Raw genomic sequence first — 20,717 nt, 5'->3', positions numbered from 1 at the left:
GAAGCTGGATGATCACAAGCCATCAAACCAACCTGAACTGCTTTAATTTTTGCACCAGGAGTAAAGCAGCATAAAGTTATCCAAAAGCAGTGTGTAAGACTGGTGGAGGAGAACATGATGCCAAGATGCATGAAAACTGAGTTAGACTCTTCACCTCAACAGGGTTGGAATGAACAGAAGACAAAATGTTAGAACAGGAATTTATTATAAAATGCATGTGAAATGTAGAGAATGGGGAGGTTATTAAAGATTCTCCTCAGAGCATAGCTGTCACAGAAACTGTTTCAAGGAGTCTGGTCCCAACTTTACAGTATACATTTTTCTAATACAGAAAATTATGAACATGTAAACGTACAAAATATGTCACAGGCCATCAATTTAGTTGTCTGATGTACCAACCCTACTGCACATAATGTTACATAACATAAATAACACTTACAAGTGCTAAACAATTCTTTTACAGGGGTAATCAGGTTACTGAGGTTCTATCTATACACAGTGCCAGTGTGGGGACAGCTAGACTATTAGGCAGAGCCGTGTGCGCTTAGTTTTGTTTGGAGAAGAAATCTTTGCTCTTCTGGACATCAGGTTTGATTGTGTCTTTTCCAGGCTTCCATCCGGCTGGGCACACTAGAAAAAAACAGAAAGGAATACAATTTCAAGAATTCACATAAGCAAGTATTTATGAGAACCTGACCAGGTTTTGGGTATGTGTTATGACTTGGGCATGAAGATTTTACAATACTTAGGCAATAATAGACGAGAGGGAGTGCAATAAACTCTAATAATGCCACTGCTTTGCTGTTTTCAATATTACATGTTATAGCATAAACTAAGTATATTATTGCTGTTTATTGAAAGATTCTGTGTTAAAGTGCTCTGTTTGTAGCTGTGCTGTTTGGCTTGTAAGCGCTGCATCGTTGCTAGGTTACCTGTATGTTACAGTGCATTACCAGGTGATAATGGCACTCATAGAACACCTCTCAGCCAATCACATTGCAGGGTCAGAACTAACTGTAGCATAATAATGAATATACACACCTTTATTACTCATTAGCTACCTTAGCCTTGTATTTCCAGTGCGCAACTACTGAAAACTGTTCTGGGCTGTTTAGGCATTAAATGTGTCTTAGTTAATTAACTGCATTTGGGACAACTAATTGCAAAATATATTTATTTATTTAGAAATATTATAGGAATGATGGTGCGTAAGTCTATAGTCTTTATAAATTTTTTAGGTATGGTCTTGGTTGTGTTTGCATAAATCTGGGCCTTTCCTAATCATGATTAAGCAACCCCATGACTACATCCTCATGCTGAAATCACACTGCGCCCAAAATAGCAGCAAAAACAGCTCACCATGACCAAACTAATTTCATTCATGCAACGATGACCAGTGAAAAACTAATGCATTCAGACTGTAAAGATAAATATGAAGACTAATTTACCTTCTCCGTGCTTGTCGGTGTACTGAAAAGCCTGGACCAGGCGCAGGGTCTCATCAATAGAGCGGCCCACTGGCAGGTCGTTGATTGTTATCTGCCTAAGGGTGCCTTTGTCGTCAATGATAAAGAGGCCTCTGAAAAAGAAAGCGTTTAAAGTGGATTTAAGAGACAATTATGCAAGAAATGTACAGAGGTAACAAAATCAGTTTTTTTTTTTAAACTGCAGCTTGTTTCTTCTTTGAGGTGAAAATAGTAATACTTTATAACAATATTATATGATATATAAGAATTTAATATTACTCTTGTTTTTTTTTTCATTTGCTTTAGAAATAGTACAGTCTTTATCCTTTTGTCAATATGATTAACATTTTGCTATTTTTGTCAAAAGCATTTTACAGTATGAATATTTTATACATATCACATATAAAATTATGATAGTATCTATAAAACAATATATACACATTTAAAATTTAACAACTATTTTTGATAACACATTTTTGAATGCAGTACAATTTTTATTTAAAAACTCATCTTTAGATATTTTATTCTGTATTTTATTTCTATTTTAAAACAAGTGTAATAAACAGTTTTCAATGTTTTATATGCCCCCATTTAAACATTCCATTTGATCACTTTCTTTACTTCTTTATGATCTTTACAGCCTTTAATTTAGAGAAATCTACAGCTTAAAGGTAATCACTGTGACTTAAATTGATTTTATTTACTACTAATTCTCCAAAAAAAACAAAATATCTATTAATATATAATTAACTCACCTCAAACCAAATGTTTTTTATTTTTAGTCTTCAAACAAATGTAGGGACATTTTAATCTGCAATGTACATACTGGAAGTCAAATGTTAACCCCATGCATAAAACATTATGTTTCCTCTTAACACACCTGAAAGCAATGCCCTCATCCTCTTTAAGCACACCATAGTCTCTGGAGATGGTTCGGAGGGTGTCTGCCACCAGAGGAACATTCATGTGTCCAAGACCACCTTGTTTCCGGGGGGTGTTTATCCTGACAGACAGAAATAATGCTTAGTATTTGTAGTCTGATGTGAAATTTTATAGATTAAGTTATTATGACTAAGTCATGAACACTCACCAGGCCAGATGACAGAAGTGCGAGTCAACAGAGGCGCCGATAACCTCGCAGTCGATCTTCCTGAACTCCTCAGCAGCATCACTGAAGGCAATAATCTCAGTGGGGCAAACAAAGGTGAAGTCCAGAGGGTAGAAGAATAGGACTACATACTTCCCTGAAGGCAAAAAGTATGTTAAACGTTAGAAAACTCAACAGCACCAAATGTTTACTGTAAACATGAAAACTATATGCAAAGGGAAGCAGAGTTGTAATGTACTGCAAAGCATATTATAACAGATGGTAATAGAGCGGTAGGGTATTCATTATATTTAAACCCCATAATTTGTGTTAACATACCTCTGTAGTCAGACAACTTGAGGTCCTTAAACTGGCCGTCTGGCATCACAGCCTTGGCTGTGAAATCAGGAGCAAGGTGGCCAATCTTTGCGTTGCCAGCTGCCATTTTATCTGTTGGACTGAAAAGAGGAACAAAGATTCCATAAAAAAAAACAGGAAACTGAAAGTGTAACGTGCAAAAACTAGTAAAATGTTAAATTATCATTTGAAAAGACTAAAAAATGAAATTGTAAGGCTGCAACGAGTCTAGAAGACACAAAAAGTACAAATACAAATGAAGGAAAGATGATTCCTCATAAAAAAAACAATATCTAACTTTCAGCCGTCACACAAAGAGCTTAGCATAAAACCTTCATTCATCAGATAAATGAAACTACAGCCTGGACTTTCTGCACTTCCTCAGTTTTGTAACATTTATGGCGGTGTTAAGGTCCAAAAATCTTCAGACGACCTCGGTTATCAAAAAGTTTAAGGTATAAAACACAGTTCCCAGTCTGACTTTGTCTGACCACTCTGGGTCAGTAGTATTAGTAGTATACTCAGCCAACTGCAATTTTATCAGGGCTTTCAGAGCAAACCACTTTTTATACACGTTTTATTAGGTTTATAGCACCAAAACATGCTGAAAGCTGTTAAAAAATATTTATTAATAATATAACTGTTGAGATATTTTAGTATTCATTCAATGCTTGAACTAACAAGAAATGAATAATTCTATGAAAAGGGCATTTTTTATGTTTAACACAATTCTAGCCACCTGCACACTCCCATGAAGACAAACTCTTTAAGGTAGTTAGATAACTTATGACGATCAGTTCCTTTTCATTCATTCATTCATTCATTCTAAAGAAGATTAAACTGTTACAGGCACACCTGTTGATAGCTGTATGAAAATGTATTGGTCCTTTTTTCGGAATTTAACTCTTATAGGGTTTATACACCCAAACATGCTGACAAAATAATATGTATTAATACTATACGTTTTTTGATAATTAGTATTTATTAAATATACATACAAAGACAAAAAGAAATAACTTATTATGACCAGATCAGTTTCTTTCACAGAAGCCCGTTTAGTAATACTAGCTAATATAGACAATACGTTGTTGAATCAACCCCTAAATCCTAGTTAACGTAAAGTTTTTATTAAATATAACTTACAACATGACAACAATTTGAGCATTCATTCATTCATTCAAAACAAGAATAAACTGTTACAGGCCACAATTGTGTCACATTATTCACTAAAAGTGATTTTTAAGTCTAAATAACGTTGAACCTTAAAAAATATAACTAGCTAACTAAACTACAAAAGCTGAAACCTGTTGATATCCGGAGGGTTTAACTCTCTAACGTAGCTGAAATTCTCACATTCGGACGTTATTCTACGCAAAGCAAGTCAGATATCTGCATGTTCTAATCCTAAACTACCGTTATATAAAGTAAATCTGCAGAATTTTAGTTTAGTTGGGGTTCTTACCCTCAGCTGCTCCTCCGGGGTCTGTGTGAACTCGAAAAGTAAACCGGACAGAGCTGTGTTTATGCTTATATACAGTCGCCCAAATCCCGCGAGACTTGCCTAAACACTTCATGCTCCTCTACGCGGTCCTGCTGAAATCTCGCGATGTTTTGATTCCAGCTCGCTGTCCGCTGGCTGAGTGCAGTAGTGAGTGGGTCTGTTCTCCCTGTGCGAGCATGACTCTGCACTTTTTCTTCTCTTTCTCTGTTAATACGCAAGAAACCCTGAATGAGACAGCGATGGGAATACTCTGAGCCAAATCTGTAACACATATTAGGTTTCGGCTGTGCTGAGTAGTGCTACAACAGCTCTTTGTGTGTAGGAGCCATTCAGTATGTTTGGTATCATAGACTTGGGGTGACTGTAGTGCACAGAAATTCTTACTGTGCCAAATAAAGTCACACTGAAGTTATTTTTGTTATTTCAAAGAAATATACTTATGTGAACATAAATAAGTTACGAAACCTTGAGTGGAAAAGATGTTTAAAAACTAGTGATGCCATTTGTTTAAAAAATGTAAAATGCAATTATATTTATATTCATGGTGTCAATTAAAATACTAACACATGTATACTGAGGAGAGATAAACTCATTGTGGGGCGCTGGAACAAAGAATGCATGATAAATTGAATAAAGGAACTTTTTTTTACTTTATTGTAAACATTTCAGCTTGGTTGTAAGGATTTCTGTATTTCAAGCATGCGTACCACACAGGCAGCAGGATCTACCAACCGAATAAGTCGTAACACATGCACAATGCTGTGGGCGCGATCCACATGGTCCAGCGCTCAAGGGTTTCATGACAACTCGTTGGAGCTCCAGGCTGATCCCCGCCACGGTGAGCAGCTGCTCGCCACAGCTCACAGAGAAGCAGGCAAGCTGAATGCTGCACAGCACGAGCCTGAGGCTGTATATAATTAAATAATTGAAACAGGCTATCTTTGCACGTCTCCTATAATTGAGGGTCAACAGTACAAGTAACACTGTTAACATTTTAAGTCAAACTTTTTTGTCTAAAAATGCAGGAAAAGTAGTTGTAGATATGATTCCTTTTAAAACAAGTAAATACTCACATCTGCTTGCTAACCACTAACTATCCAGGAATTTAGGGAAGTAACTGAGTGAACATAAGAACAGAACATTTTACCTGATTAAAAATGTTAGCTTCACCTGTGGAGGAGGACAGTTGTGGCGGAAAAAAGGTTTTACTGTTATCAGGGCCGCGCCTGTGTATCTCACACTTTCAGGAATTTTTTTATGTCTTACTTCCTTGTATTGTATCATTGATGTGACACAATTTAGGAGTTGCTCCATTGATGTGGTGTTTGCTCTCTTTTCCTCATCCACTGGAGGAAGTGGTTAGCACACGTAATTCCCTGTTTATACCTTAACACAAAATGGCATTGACAATGTATAGACCATAAAATTAAGCATACCTGGGTCATGATTTTTTTTAGATGCAGGGTGATAAAGGTTAAGTCTAAGATAAATGGAACTCTCCGTAATCAAAAATTTGATCAGATGAAAGAACAAAGCCGAGTTTGTCTCCTGCTGCTCAGATGAATATGTTGAATTAGCATTGCAAAGCTTTAGTTCTTATCTTCTAAAATCTAATCTAGTTTTTGGAAATTTTCCTAACAATTTTAGGAGAAACATTTATGACTTGAAATCATAAAATTAATTCAACAGAAACAATAAAAGATCAACATTTGAGAAACACAATTTTGCTGAACAGTCCTGGACCTGGACGTTGAAGAAGCTGTCATTTGCACACTTCACCTCTACAGCACTGATTCCATCCCCTCTCCTCCTCTCGCTCAGTCTGTCTTGTTGCTATGGGTGCAACATGAAGGGCTTGATGAGAGGGACCTGGACACAATGAGCGCATATTAAATCACAGCTGTGATCTTCAGATCAAATGAATGCCTCAAACCACCATCTCACTCAAGGGGAAATCTCTTTTAAACACACAAATATGAGCATAATTAGCGTCCATGGCATTAGCAGCAGAGCGAGTTATGCTGAGGCCTGTGTGGGCCTTTGTGGCGAATCTTCAGGGTGTTCAAAGGGTTAAGGCCAAACAAAGACTGTATGGTTGTGTGATGGCTTCAAATAAAGGTTTTATTTTTTTTCCAGAGGGCCAGACCATTAAACTGTGATGGAATATGAACATGGAATAAAATGGAAATGATTTGATGTGTCTCAGCACCACCTTTACAGCAATGTTGATGTAACTTATTATGTCACTATTGCTCGTAAAAGTAGTGTTGAGAAATGTCAAATAATGTGAAATAATATGTTGGTGTCTTACCAGAATACCACAGGATGATTTCAGACATCTTGTGCCTTAGAAGTCCATGCCTCAAATAGTCAGATCCGTTATGACTGCACAAAGCAGACCTACTCAATATTATGTAGGTGGTCTTAATGTAATGGCTAATAGGCTTATATGATTTAAATATATATATATATATATATATATATATATATATATATATATATATATATATATATATATATATATATCAGCTGCTTAGCCCCACCTATTCATGTTGATGTTATATATATGTTTTCTTATTCCAGAAATCCATTAAACTGTGATGGAATATGGAATATGTAATGAAGAGGAAATTATTTTATTTGTCTTAAACTACTAAAGGAAACAATAAAAAACAAGTTATGTTATCTCATGGTATCCAGTGAAACTTAAAAATACAGAAAACATTATTTTTTGTACTAGAATTTCCCCTACTTTTAATCCATTTCCCAACCACTGGGAAGATGGACATGTGAAGGATAGCATGTGATTTCTTTGTATCACACCACTTATGATCTCCTACTGATTATAATCTCTTACTGATTATTATCTTATTATTATATTATCTTATTATCACCATCACTTAGCAGAAGTCTATTTAGTAGAACTCAAAAAGTGAAAAAGAAAACTACAAATCTCCGATTACACCTCTATACCCTAAATGTTTTCCCTATATGTTACAATGGTTAAAGATTAAACAGGGTTATTTGCAGTCTTACACCACTCAGGGTGATCCTGCACTTCCAGCATTGTACTATCTAAGGTGTCCTAAGTTCCAGGTGGAAATTGACACCCTGCCAAAAGAAAACAGCATAGGCAGCATGAAATGTTTATCTGCTTCACCATCTGCATGCAGGTCTAGTACTTTCTGACCAGCATATCAGCATTTAAAACACAAAACATGCTGGTCTGTGCTGTTGGTTTAGCAGTGACAAAATTTGGAGAAAACCATGCTCTAAACTAAACGTGTGGCTAATGGTTATACACTACATGCACCATGCTACCTGTGTACCGAACTCTGGACTGTGTATTGCGACCCTGGTATGTTTTCTCCTGTGTGCTCCTGTTCACCAGTTTTGACCCTGTTTATTCAGACTACTTTCTTTATTACTTCTCTTGTTATTAAAGTCTTTACATATGCGCTTGATTGAGTTCAAACATGACAGAGCTGGGAAGGATACATCATTTGCGGCCTTCAAATTACTCTAAAAGCGATTTGAAGTGAAAATGCAGCCCATCTTGAATGCAGCCTCGACTTTGAGTTGTGTAGGCCATGTCCTCAATATTAATGTACCAATATATTGATAATAATTGGATGTTTTGCTTTCTCTGCAAAGATTTTCCACTGTAAGGCAGCAAGTATGATTATTCCACCCACTAGCACCAAACTAGCACCATTAAATCCCTCTAAGGCTCCTCCTAGCCCGGCCCCCTGTCATTATCTGCTGTGCTGTTTAACCTCAAATCCACTGCTGCTTCCCACGGGCCTTCAGCTCTCTGCTGGATCTGCTCACAGACAAGCCTGAACTTATATAAAACTTATTACATCCACTGAGATCAGTGGGCCTCTGTTATAAGCATCCTCTGCATGAGGATGATGCTAACAAGTTAAACAACAATAAGCCAAACACGTCTTATATAACTAAAGCCCACTGCACACTGTGTGCGAGAGGTGATTGGCTCATTGTTGTTTAGCTTATTCACATCATGCTGCGTTCCTTTTGAACTGGGAAGTTGGAATTTCCTATAGTTCCTAGTGGGACATTTTAACTGGAATGCTCCTACAGGTTGGGTTTCCTACATGTTAAGTCAGAAGAGCCTCACCAACCCAGAGTTCAGTATTCAAGAATTATTATCAAGATCTTGGTACAATAATATGGAGAGCATAACCCTTAACTTAGGCAAGTGAGACGTACAATTCTTTAAATCTTCTTCTGGGTTCTCTTGTGTGACCTCCTGGATAAGTGGCCCATGCCCTTTTGGAGTAATTTAGGTGGGGTGGTCACTCCTGGGAAGGGTCACCAGTGTTCTATGTTTTCTCCATTAGATAGATAGATAGATAGATAGATAGATAGATAGATAGATAGATAGATAGATAGATAGATAGATAGATAGATAGATAGATAGATAGTTGTAGAGGGTGTTGGGTGAGTAGTGTGAGCTGCAGCGCCCCCGCGTGGCCGCTATCTCTCTAGCGCAGCTGACTGATCGTCGCCATCTTCGGCATCAAACGTAAACATTGGAGCTGTTCAGCTGAATATCTGCGGAAACACAGCGCTGCCGGAGAAACCCGCAGCGGGAACAGGAGGACAGCAGCCGGCCTCTATCAGAGAGCCTCTCCGCGCTGAATGCTGGAGCTCACCTCAGGCTCGGAGGGGGTTTTTCGGCTGACGGTCCCAGAATGAGCCCTCAGTGCGGCTGATAACCCGCACCGACAGGTTAGCTGAGCCACTGCTGTTAGCTGGTGTTGTGTCAAATTGTGCTACCTTGTCAAACCGTGCTACCCTAGTGTATATTTAACTGTAAAAATACAAAAGAGGCAACATTTTAGATCATGTTCTCACATGTGTTTTGGCATTGTGACTTGATAAGATTTATTATTAATCATTTTGATGGTGATTTTTTTTTGTACATGGTAACTTACGTGTCTTAAAAGTGGTTTTAATAATGTTAAACATGAGATATTATTATCAATATTATATAATTAATCTAATTATAATGTTAGCTAAATTTTAAATTCGTAAATGTAATATAAATAAAAAAATCCCCCCATTTCCTATATATATGTTTATGCATGTTATGTTTTTTATTTTTATTGAATTGTTTAAGTGAATTTTTATTCATTAAAAAAGCACAAAAAAGAGCCATAATTTGAGCAATAGTTTGTTAATCACTATATCATGGTAAATTTATGGCAATGAGAGATCATTACAAACTGCTTTTTATTTTATTTTTATTTATTATTGTTTTATTATTATACATTTTAATTTACACTTTTTTGCAATGACAGTCAGCCCTGGTTGTAATAGATTTATATATAAAAAAAAAGCCACGAGAAATAATTAAAAAGTGTAGGTCAGCGCATGCGCAGTGGCTTTAGGGAGCACAGATGGATGGGTGGCATAACTTGACAGAACACCTGGCCGGCTGAAACCCTCTGTCTCTCCGCAAACCGCAGGATTTTAACCGCGATAAATAAATATTCTGTAGGTTTTGACAGCGATAAATCCGCCCGAGTCCTGCCGGACCGGAGATTTTACAGCTAAACTAAACCGCGCTGATCAGATATTACTGATCGATAAAGCTGCTGCTGCTGACTGTGTGTGTGTGTGTGTGTTGTGTGTGTGTTACCTTCCATAGCAACGCTGTAAAGAGAGAGAATATGCAAAATAAAATATTATTCTTATTCTTTATATTTCTATACTAGTAGCCATAACACACAGTTCAGCTGATCATGTGGATTTTAACTCAGTTATTTAAATACCATTAAAAGTCCTGTCATATCTAACGTTATATTCCCCTGTCTGAGAAGTGACAGCTGAAATGTGTAAAAAATTAAACTGAATTGAATAAACTAGAATGATTAGTTAAGCTGAAAGAATGTTTTAAACTAAAGGAATTATTTGTTAAATAATCATTTATTTTTTATAAAACTATTATTTAGATTTTTGAAAAATGATTTAGTTGTTCAATTAAAGAAACGATTTGTTAAATATGAATATTATACTAAATCAGAGGAACAATTTAATAAATCAGAAGAATTATGTATTAAACTAAAGGAATTATTTGTTAAATAATATTTTTTTTTTTCACAACTGTGGGAATGAATTATTAAGTTAGGAAAAATGATTTATTAATAAAAGAATTATTTATTTAGCTATGGGACTTATTTATTAAGTCAAGAAAAGTATTTAGCTAGTTATTACACTAAAGAAACAATTTGTTAAATGTGAATGATATACTATATAAAAATCATATATGAATGTTATACTGAATCAGAGGAACACATTTTTAAATCAGTAGAATTATGTAATAAATTGAAGCAATTATTTATTAAATGTTAAAAAGATTTTATACAAATATGGGAACGATTTATTGAGTCAGGAAAAATGATTTAGTTATTAAAAAAGAAATTTAATTACAGTTATGTATTAAACTAAAGGAACTATTTATTAATTAATCATTTTGTTTTAGAACTATAGGAATTATTTCAGTCAAGTCAAGAAATGTTTTAAGCTAGTTATTATGCTAAAGAGATAATCTGTTAAATATAAATAATATACTAAATCAGAGGGACAATTTATTAACTCAGTAGAATGTATTATGTATTAAACTAAAGCCTAGAGAAGTTAAACTTTCTAATAACTAGAATATAAATTAAAAGTATTAGAACAGTATGTCTGTGTTTGTGGACAGTAGATTATAAGTTGTTGGTAGATGTAATAAAAATAAATCAAGTGCACTGAAAGTGTACAGTAGAATCACAAAAAAAAACAAGACAAAAGTGATGACCCATATCATCCTTAAAGTAGAGGTTCCTCACTGTTTTTTTCTTTCACACTCATCTCCACTCGTTTAGTCAGTCACTGTTGGGACCGTGTGGCGCTGGCAGTGACACGGTTTGACTCGGTGTGTTTTTTTGCTCAGGGATGGGCGCGCTCTGGGGATCTGCGTGTGCAGACTGAGCCAGAGGCAGAGCCAGAGCGGTGGCTTCAGGAGGAGATGGACCAGGACTATGAGAGACGCCTCCTGCGGCAGATCAATCACCAGAATGTACCGGAGGGTCAACTGACCAAGGTGAGCAAAAACTGAATTCAGAACAAAGATAGGGGATAAGAAGGATATTCTATGAGATAGCAGCCAGTCAGGGTTAGAAATACCCTTGAAACAAAGGATAAAAACATTTAACCACATATTTGACATTATTTGACCTTCTAATTAGTACTTAAAAAGTACTGGTTAAAATGATTCCATACTTTATGATTAAGAGGATAACTGAATTACCATGAAGGTCAAAATAATAAAAAAACATTTTGCGCAGTGCTTTGCTCTCAGATCTTAACTTGTCGGGATGAATGGGGCAAAACCGGTGCAAATAATGACAAATAAAATAAAAATAGTTATGGGATTTGTTTAAAATTTCACAAGGATGAGCCTTTTTTTCCTGTATTTCCACTGTATTTTATACTGTTAAGAGTTAAATCCATGTTTTTTTATTATTGTATTAGATACTTTGTAAGAAATGTGATTCAGTTGCCTTTTAAAAAACGTCCTGCCTAATGAACATAGGGATGTACTCAAAGTTAGCCATACATAAATTAACAAGATAAGAATGGCATTTATATTTGTGCTTTATTTATAGTTTCAAACAACACAAGAATTTAGATATTTAGCTCATACACAACTCATACAGAAGAGGGGAGACAAATAAGATTTTTGTTTAAAGTCGAATTTTTAGGATAAACCCAAGATCTATAATTTAGGGCACAGATGGGACACAGTATTACACTCTTATAAAAGTGTTTAACATAATGTAACTACTGAATATAACTACATCCAGTTAAATATAAATGCTGTCTCTACTCTTCACTTATTGTATGTATCTGAATTATTATTATTTAACTGGTGCAGCAGTTCAGAATAATACATTTGCCCACAAAATCCACTTGTACTGTATGAGTTTAACCCTAGAATTAGAAATAGAGTGACATTGTGAATTGTAGCTTCTACCATTCTTCATCAGCAGTTTCCACCTGTAAGTCTTACAGTTTTAGTAGTGTTTTATTTGTAATGAATTCTTTTTTCTCATCTGCAGTCCGGATATGCTCCGGTCAGTGTTAAATCAGGGGACAGGTTCATACCCACTCGCGCAGGAAGCAACTGGAGCATCAACTTCCATTATGCTAATGTAAGTCGTGTTGCTTGTTTTGTTTTATGTTTTATTATGAATATATGGCTGCAAATATGAAATTATAAAAAGCATGCTGATTGTCTGTTGTTTTTTTTCTGATCGTGTAGGAAAACTGCTGGTCGCCCAACCAGAATCAAAGATCGAAAGATGCAAGTGCAGACACTGGAAAGGGTAACTTTTGCCATATTTTTATTTTAAAAAATTAACCACGGTGCATTAACACTACTAAGGAACAAGGGTGTCGCCATGTTTCCCTTCTAATTCAGCTGGTTATCCTCCATAGCTTGTTTTAGCATGCTTAACGCGCGAAAAGTGCTGTGGTTAGTGCTGTGGTTAGCGGCTAATGCTAATACTGCTCCAGCCTTAGTGCTGGAGAAACTTCACTGAAACTCCTGTATTATAACTCTGTACTTCAGTGGAGTGGCTTTACTGCTCCTTAATACCTGACTGATAGAATTCATACATAAGGAGCACCGGATTATAAGGCGCACTGACGATTTTTGTTAAAATTAAATTATTTTGAGTGCGAGTTTTATAGTGTAAAAAATACGGTATAGGCAGTTTTCTCCAATAGTTGCACAATAGTTGGAAATATAGTATTTATTACAATATGCCTAATATAAATGGACATGCCAAAAGTCATGGCATAGCAGTATGTAAGTTGAGCATGAAGTGTTACCTCAGAGTAATGTTATATTTATAACTATGTTATTGTAACTTTTTATACAGATAATGATAGCTTAACTTTTTAATCATAATTCTATGCATTCTATATATGTTTAACAGCATGATGGCAATATTTCTAATTATATGATAATCTTAGATTTATATATTTTTGGTTACTATTACATTTCTAACTGCATAATCATATTTCTAACATCCTGATTGCTGTATGATTATATTTCTAACTATATGATACTTTGAACTAACTTCATGTTGTTTTTGACCTGCTTATTTCATTGAAAAACTTAAATAAAATAAAAAATAATGTAAACAGATGCAGTGGCCTACGCTGCGCTGCTGCGTAACGAGCTGCTGGGGGCGGGGATCGAGACCGTCCCTGACCCTCACACAGACGACCGACGGCAGGCCATCCTCAGCCAGGACACACACAGCCTCTTCAGGGTGAGTAACACTGCCACAGTAAAGTCAGTTTCAACATTCTTATAGTTCACTTATAGTCAGTTCACTCTGCAGCCATCTTTGCAAATCCATCAGGCAGTCCACTGCTCTGCTCTCCTTTCTGCCCCGCCCCTAAACCCATACATCACCCAGTGCCCCTCCCAAACTACCCGTCGCATTTTTTTTTTTTTGCTTTTCCAAATATGATCTGAGGGTGGAGTCAACTAAAATCTGTTTAGCTACCCTTTAATATTGTATCTAGCATTGTTGATGTTCATTTAGCTGAGTTTTTTTTTGGACTAAAAAAAACATATTCTCTTAAGTCGGTAAAACATCTGTATTTGTAAAGTTCTCAATATGGCGTTCTGTGTGTGATTCATTTGAATTATAATATAATTAATTCCTTGCTAATAGTCCTGACTCTACATATAGCAGAAGGTAAAGGTAAAGGTAAATCCCATAATTTCATTTCTGTGTTTCAGTACACCATCCACACAAAGCGAGTGCCTTTGGACAGCGGCAATGAAATCTCCCCATATTCCCTCTCTCCTCTCAGCAACAAGAGGTAACTCACTTTTTTTTATTTTGAGGAAATTTTAACTAAAGTATTTTTCTTTATTTTACTACCAAAAATGTCATTAAAAGCTTCATTTGATGACTCTTAAAAATAATAAAATAAAAAATCTTAAAAAAACAACCAAAATCTGTAGGGAACCAAACAAGGTCCTGTATTTGACACCTTTTTCTTTAAAGTGTGGTCATTTTTTTTCTTCTTTTCCACATGATTAATTCTCACACAGTGGATGTGGCCAATGTCACCTCTGTCCCAGCACTGATAGTGTGTGTGTGCGTGTGTGTGTGTGTGTGTGTGTGTGCACCTGTGCCTGTCCATTTGTTTTCAGTCACAAGCTGTTGCGCTCGCCACGAAAGCCTGCAAGAAAAATCTCCAAAATCCCCTTCAAGGTCCTGGATGCTCCAGAGCTGCAGGACGACTTCTACCTTAACCTGGTACATTCTGCCATATCTCTCAGTGATGCTCATAGTCATGAGCGTGAGTGTGAAAGTGTATCATCTTAGCTGTGATGTCATTTACCATACTACAGACTTTCTATGGCTTTTAAAAATGAGTAAATTTGGATTAAGGGCAAAACTACAGGTGCATCCCCAAAAAATGTTACTTTATTTCAGTAATTCAGTTCAAAATGTAAAACTTATATTATATAGATGTTTTACACACAAAGTGATTTATTTTAAGTATTAATTTATTTTATTGTTGATGATTATGGCTTACAGCCAATTAACCCCCCCCCCCCCCCCCCCCCCCCAAAAAAAAAATGATTGGTGCTTTTGTCAGTGTGGGCAGTGTGCAAAGTTCTGCTGGAAAATGAAATCCACATCTCCATAAAAGTTATCAGCAGAGGGAAGCATGAAGTGCTGTAAGATTTTGGGGGAAAACAAAACTGCACTGACTTGATAATAAAACACAGTGGATCAACACCAGCAGATGACATGTCTCTCCAAACCATCACTGATCATCAGTAAGTTTTACATTTCATTTGAAAATCAGAATTATAACAATTATACAAACGTTTTATAACAATACAAAAAATGTCTTTCTAAACTCTGCATACAGTATAACAGTTTAATAATTTTAAATAATTTAAAAGTTGTGATTATTTTAAAAATGAGTACAATATTATTGTAACCATATCTGAAAAACGTCCGTGCACTCAATAGAGAACTTGCACTGAAAGCTGTTACAAACTCTAACAGCATTATTGCATGTAGCGCAGCAGCTTCACCCTCTGCAGCGTTTGTGTCCAGACTCTTTGTAAGAGTTGAATGATGCAACCTGTTAGCAATGGCTGGTGCCTTTTCTCGCTTTCTTTTACTGCAAGCGTACATAATGTGTCCTCTTCCAGTACAAAGCTACGAGCAGAGGTTTTCACAGATGATATTGGAATGATTTAAGTTGATATACTGAAACTGAACTGGTGTGTTTGGTTTTTTTTTTTTTTTGTAATGTGAACAGGTGGACTGGTCTGCTGGAAACCTCCTGAGCGTGGGTCTAGGGGCCTGTGTTTACCTGTGGAGCGCCTGTACCAGCCAGGTGGGAGAGAAAACAAGTGCTACTAGATCAGTAGATAGATTTAGAGATGAACAATGAAGACTGTATTGATTAATATGAACTTACGTAATGAACAAAACATGTGGACTGAGGTAATGTATATGAGTAATATTACAGAATTTTACACAAATATGACTTGGAATACGCAGTTTTGGAGAGTTTTCCCAACCCTGGTCATTAAGCACATTTTAGTTGATTCCCTGCTTTGACGCACCTACTGCAACTCTGAAAAGGATTTGTTAATGAGCTGATTATTTGAATCAGGTGTGTTGGTAAAATCCAGTCACAGTTTTTAGACACTATATTAAGTATAACACCTAACCCTTAACTTAAGATCACTTGCTTATGAATGTATGTATATTTTTGTTTGTTTGAATTCTCCACAGGTGACGAGGTTATGCGATTTGTCAGTAGATGGAGACTCTGTGACGTCCGTCTGCTGGAACGAACGGGTCAGTGTGTTCTTAAATATTAAAGCATCTGTATTTACCTTTTATTGCCGTTACCATTTAGACCAGGTTTCTCAACTGGTCTCAGCCCGGGACTCACATTTTTTTTACGATCATTAAGTCTTGACCCAGTTTTATAGAATACAAACCAAACTAATTTATTTTAGAAAATTAGCCTTCAAAAAACATTTAAGAGCTATTTTATTAGAAACTGAGGAGGAACATGACAACTACATGTATAAAAGTTACTACAATAAAATTTAGTATCAAAACTATACAAAATAAATTAGGCTACAAATTTGGTATTTTACTTATCTGCATATCTCTGCATTCAGAGTTCATTAGTAAGAAACTATCTCTGTCTCTTTTTTCCCCCTAATATAAAAATCGAGTACAAAATCAGATAAGCATTGATTATTTAAAACATTTTTTAAATGCATTTATGTTTTACAAGCTGTCCACGACCCGCCCAGCACATGTCCACAATCCACTTTTGGGTCCAGACCCACCAGTTGAGCATCACTGATTTAGATTTTTGTAACTGTATATTTGTTTTCCACAGGGAAGCTTGGTTGCAGTTGGAACCCATAAAGGCTTTGTGCAGATTTGGGACGCAGCCGGAGGGAGGAAGCTGACCAGCCTGGAAGGGCACTCAGCCCGTGTCGGTTGGTATCACAACATATGTGCCTAATATTGCTTAAGGCCATGAGCTACAGATCAGGCAAAGTCAGTGAAAGCAGACAGGAAAGGGTAGTTTTGAGTATTGAGTCACAGCCATAAACAGGTGAGGGTCAGGTCAGGTCATTGAGGTGATAAGCTGATAAGATGATTGAGTGTGGTCCATTTTTTTGGTCCATTTATGGAAATTAGCTGACGTTCTTATCCAGAGAAGCTTACAAGGTTATTTCTATTATAGATGTGGCCAATGTGGTGTAGTTAGGAGTCTTGCCAAAGGACTATTATTGGTGTAGTGCAGCATTCAGTCACCCAAACCAGGAATTGAACCCTACTCTTGCACATGATGTGGTAGCTCACTAGCAGGGGGTGGTGTTATCCACTGCACCACACATAACACAGTGTGTTGTAGCAAGACATCATTAAAATCTTCGGCTATTTAATAACAGTCCGGGATGTCTGCTCATCCTCAGGGGCGCTGGCGTGGAACGGAGAGCAGCTGTCCTCGGGCAGTCGGGACAGGGTGATCCTGCAGCGGGACGTGCGTACCCCTCCACCTATGGAGAGGAAGCTGCAGGGCCACCGGCAGGAAGTGTGTGGACTAAAGTGGTCCCCAGACCACCAGCATCTCGCCTCTGGAGGAAATGACAACAAGGTAAAGTAGTCGTGTGTACTGCTAAGATCCTGGTGATGCAATATGCACCACAATAATGTCAAAGTAAAGTAAGTAGAAGAGAAGTGTAGTTTTTTATAAAATAAGAACAGTGGGATCTGAAGAAGAAGGCAGCACTGCCATCTACTGATCAGGTTTAAACACCTTTAAACTAAATCCCTGTCTGTTACTAATTTCAATCGATCAATACTATAAGTGCTTTGAAGCAATTATACAGTATAGAAAAAACACAAAAGAAAAAAAAAACAAAGATTTTTAGTTCCTTTTAAAGGCTAACTAATTCAACTGATTTTAGCTGACTCCACTCTTTGCTCAAATGTTAAAAAGGCAAAAAGAATGGGAGGAGTAGTTTGGGAGGGGCACTGGGTGATGTATGGGTTTAGAGGCAGGGCAGAAGGGGGAGCTAATTGGTATGTATATATTATTATTATTATTATTATTATTATTATATTGTTTTATCTCTCTGAAGAAGCAGTATCAGAACCATAACTGCAGGGTGTTGGTGTGTTGTAGCTGCTGGTGTGGAACAGTTCCAGTCTGCAGCCTGTGCAGCAGTACAGTGAGCATCTAGCGGCAGTAAAAGCCATCGCCTGGTCGCCTCATCAGCACGGCCTGCTGGCGTCCGGTGGAGGAACCGCCGACCGCTGCCTGCGCTTCTGGAACACTCTGACCGGACAGGCCCTGCAGAGTACAGACACCGGCTCACAGGTCTGCAACCTGGCCTGGTCCAAACACGCCAATGAACTGGTGAGAGAGACTTCACACTTCATATAACACATTAAATATAGTAAAAGCCACAGTAAAGCCACTCCGCTGAAGTACAGCATTATAAAGGAATGACAGTTAGCGGAAAGTTTCTCCAGCAACGAGCCTGGAGCAGTATTAGCATTAGCCACTAACCCCGCTAAGCTCTAGCTCTTTCGCCATTTAGAGGAGAATATTATCAGTCTGTAGCCTGCTGCTGCTGCACCCAGCCTTAGTGAAAATCTGGAAATTTCAGATAAAAAAATTTCAAGAGAGAAATCTGTGTAGATTAACATCCAGTGCTCACTGGACTTTATTAATAGTGCACCTTATCATTCGGTGTCCCTTTTAGTGCATAAAATACGGTATATTTCAGTTGGGTAAAATTGAATTGATTCGTAACCCTCGCCAGCTAAATGGGACTAACAGATAAAGATGATTTTAGGTATCTGTCACTGTGTTACCCCAGCTGTTAATTAGAATTAGTGTTTTGTTTATTAGAATTATATACAGTGTTTTTACTCTGTTCATGTGTCTGTGTGTTTTTCAGGTCAGCACACACGGTTACTCACAGAATCAGATCCTGGTGTGGAAGTATCCTTCACTTACACAGGTGGCCAAGCTGACCGGACACTCTTACCGGGTTCTCTACCTGGTGAGACACTCTCATCTTCATAGAATACTGGGTCATGATATGCAGAATGTAAAATTGCAGGTAGATCAAAAACGTGTGTGTGTTGTGTGTTTTCTTGTAGGCTGTGTCTCCAGATGGTGAGGCCATCGTGACGGGAGCAGGAGACGAAACGTTGAGGTTCTGGAACGTCTTCAGCAAAACACGATGCACCAAGGTCCAACACACACACACACACACACACACACACATACATATTATAGTTTTGTCGATATCATATTATTACATTATAATTACATTTTGAATAACATTTTTATTACCTTGTTATATATATATATATATTTATATACACATCGCATATTTCATTTATTCTAAGCTCATTCTGGGCAATGTATTAATTCACCATGGATAGTGATTTAATAAAGACATAAAATATAATAAAATATATTTTTTTATTACAAATTAACACAAGATATAATTTTTTTTTCTGGTTGGTACTTTTATATACATTTTGTACAGTTTTATTCTAACTTTATTAGAACTATTCATATACAGTAATAATAATTAAATTTTAGATATAAAAGGTATTAAAATGTATTTTAATACATGCATGTTTTAAAAGGGAATTCTTTCTGGATATTAATTTATCAATACATAATTAGTCTCAAATCAGAAATTAAGAATACACTCAGTAAAGCATTTTTCCTGGTGTAAAAGTGAATAAAAGTAAATGATAAAAAAATATAATAATTATTATTATCATTATATTGATTTTTTTTTTTTTTAGATTTAAACAATATAATTTAGAAATTATACTGAATCAAGACAAGTGGCCTGGCTGAACAAACTCAGGTTATGTTTCTTTTTTCCTGATTTTTTTTTTGGTTGCTGTTGTTCCTCCCTCAGGAATCCAAGTCAGTGTTGAACTTGTTCACCAGGATACGGTAATGAAGGTGGACGCTGGAGCCCAGGGCACTGTCCCTTCAGCACATCGAACAAAACGTCCAGAACCCTCTACAGAGACAGAACCCAACTTTACTCCCTCTTTATCTCTTTTTCTTTTCTACCAGGGGTGATTCTGTCTCTCCCCACACTTCCTAAAGCAATGTCTTTCATTAAAGCCACACCCCTCGAGGGGGTCCCTGTTTACGTTACACTCCTGTCTTTAATATTACTGTAAAACATGGAAGACCAAAAGGACGCGGTGTTCTGTGAGATGGGTAGAGAGAGATGGTTTAAGCTATATGCCTGTTGTAACGGTTCTCACTCATAAGGCTGTTATGTTACACTATTTTCAGTATTTTCTATGTGCAGAGATCATGTTATGGGACAGATATCCCTATAAAATAAACACTACTGCAGGATCCCTGCGAGTAGTTTATGAGATTCATGCCTCAAAGCGGCTGTTTATTGAGTGACTGTTCTGTTTTGTTCTGTATCTGTTAATGACTTTCAACTATGGAAAAAATAAGAGACCGCTTCAGTGTCTGAATCTGTTTCTCTGACTATGTATTTTTTTTATATTCGTAAGGGTTTTAAGAGTTCAGAAAAAAAAATATTTGGTGGAATAACCCTGTTTTTTAATCAGAGATTTCAAGCATCTTGGCATCATGTTCTCCTCCACCAGTCTTACACACTGCTTTTGGATAACTTTAT

The 20,717-nt window shown here is 36.7% G+C and overlaps 2 protein-coding genes across 2 annotated transcripts; one reads left to right on the top strand and one right to left on the bottom strand.

The window, feature by feature from the left end:
- Positions 1–186: 186 nt before the first annotated feature.
- On the bottom strand, positions 187–4,479 carry prdx1 (peroxiredoxin 1). Its single transcript, XM_007250652.3, has 6 exons — positions 4,373–4,479; positions 2,893–3,011; positions 2,557–2,710; positions 2,347–2,469; positions 1,449–1,579; positions 187–630 (listed from the first exon to the last, which is right to left on the bottom strand). Exons 2-6 carry the CDS (start codon positions 2,996–2,998, stop codon positions 545–547), a joined length of 600 nt encoding a protein of 199 aa, XP_007250714.1. The 5' UTR covers positions 2,999–3,011; positions 4,373–4,479; the 3' UTR covers positions 187–544.
- A 4,437-nt stretch (positions 4,480–8,916) lies between these two features.
- fzr1b (fizzy/cell division cycle 20 related 1b) lies at positions 8,917–20,447 on the top strand. The gene is made up of 15 exons (XM_007250655.4): positions 8,917–9,166; positions 11,376–11,525; positions 12,544–12,636; positions 12,747–12,810; positions 13,637–13,764; positions 14,244–14,326; positions 14,664–14,769; positions 15,794–15,871; positions 16,276–16,341; positions 16,901–17,003; positions 17,487–17,668; positions 18,200–18,433; positions 18,981–19,085; positions 19,186–19,278; positions 19,968–20,447. Exons 2-15 carry the CDS (start codon positions 11,451–11,453, stop codon positions 20,007–20,009), a joined length of 1,452 nt encoding a protein of 483 aa, XP_007250717.3. The 5' UTR covers positions 8,917–9,166; positions 11,376–11,450; the 3' UTR covers positions 20,010–20,447.
- Positions 20,448–20,717: the final 270 nt, after the last annotated feature.

Source organism: Astyanax mexicanus, chromosome 8 (genome assembly GCF_023375975.1).
Source record: "Astyanax mexicanus isolate ESR-SI-001 chromosome 8, AstMex3_surface, whole genome shotgun sequence".
Classification (NCBI taxonomy): domain Eukaryota; kingdom Metazoa; phylum Chordata; class Actinopteri; order Characiformes; family Acestrorhamphidae; genus Astyanax; species Astyanax mexicanus.
Note: the sequence above shows the minus strand (reverse complement) of the source record. Positions and strands in the feature narration are given on the sequence as shown.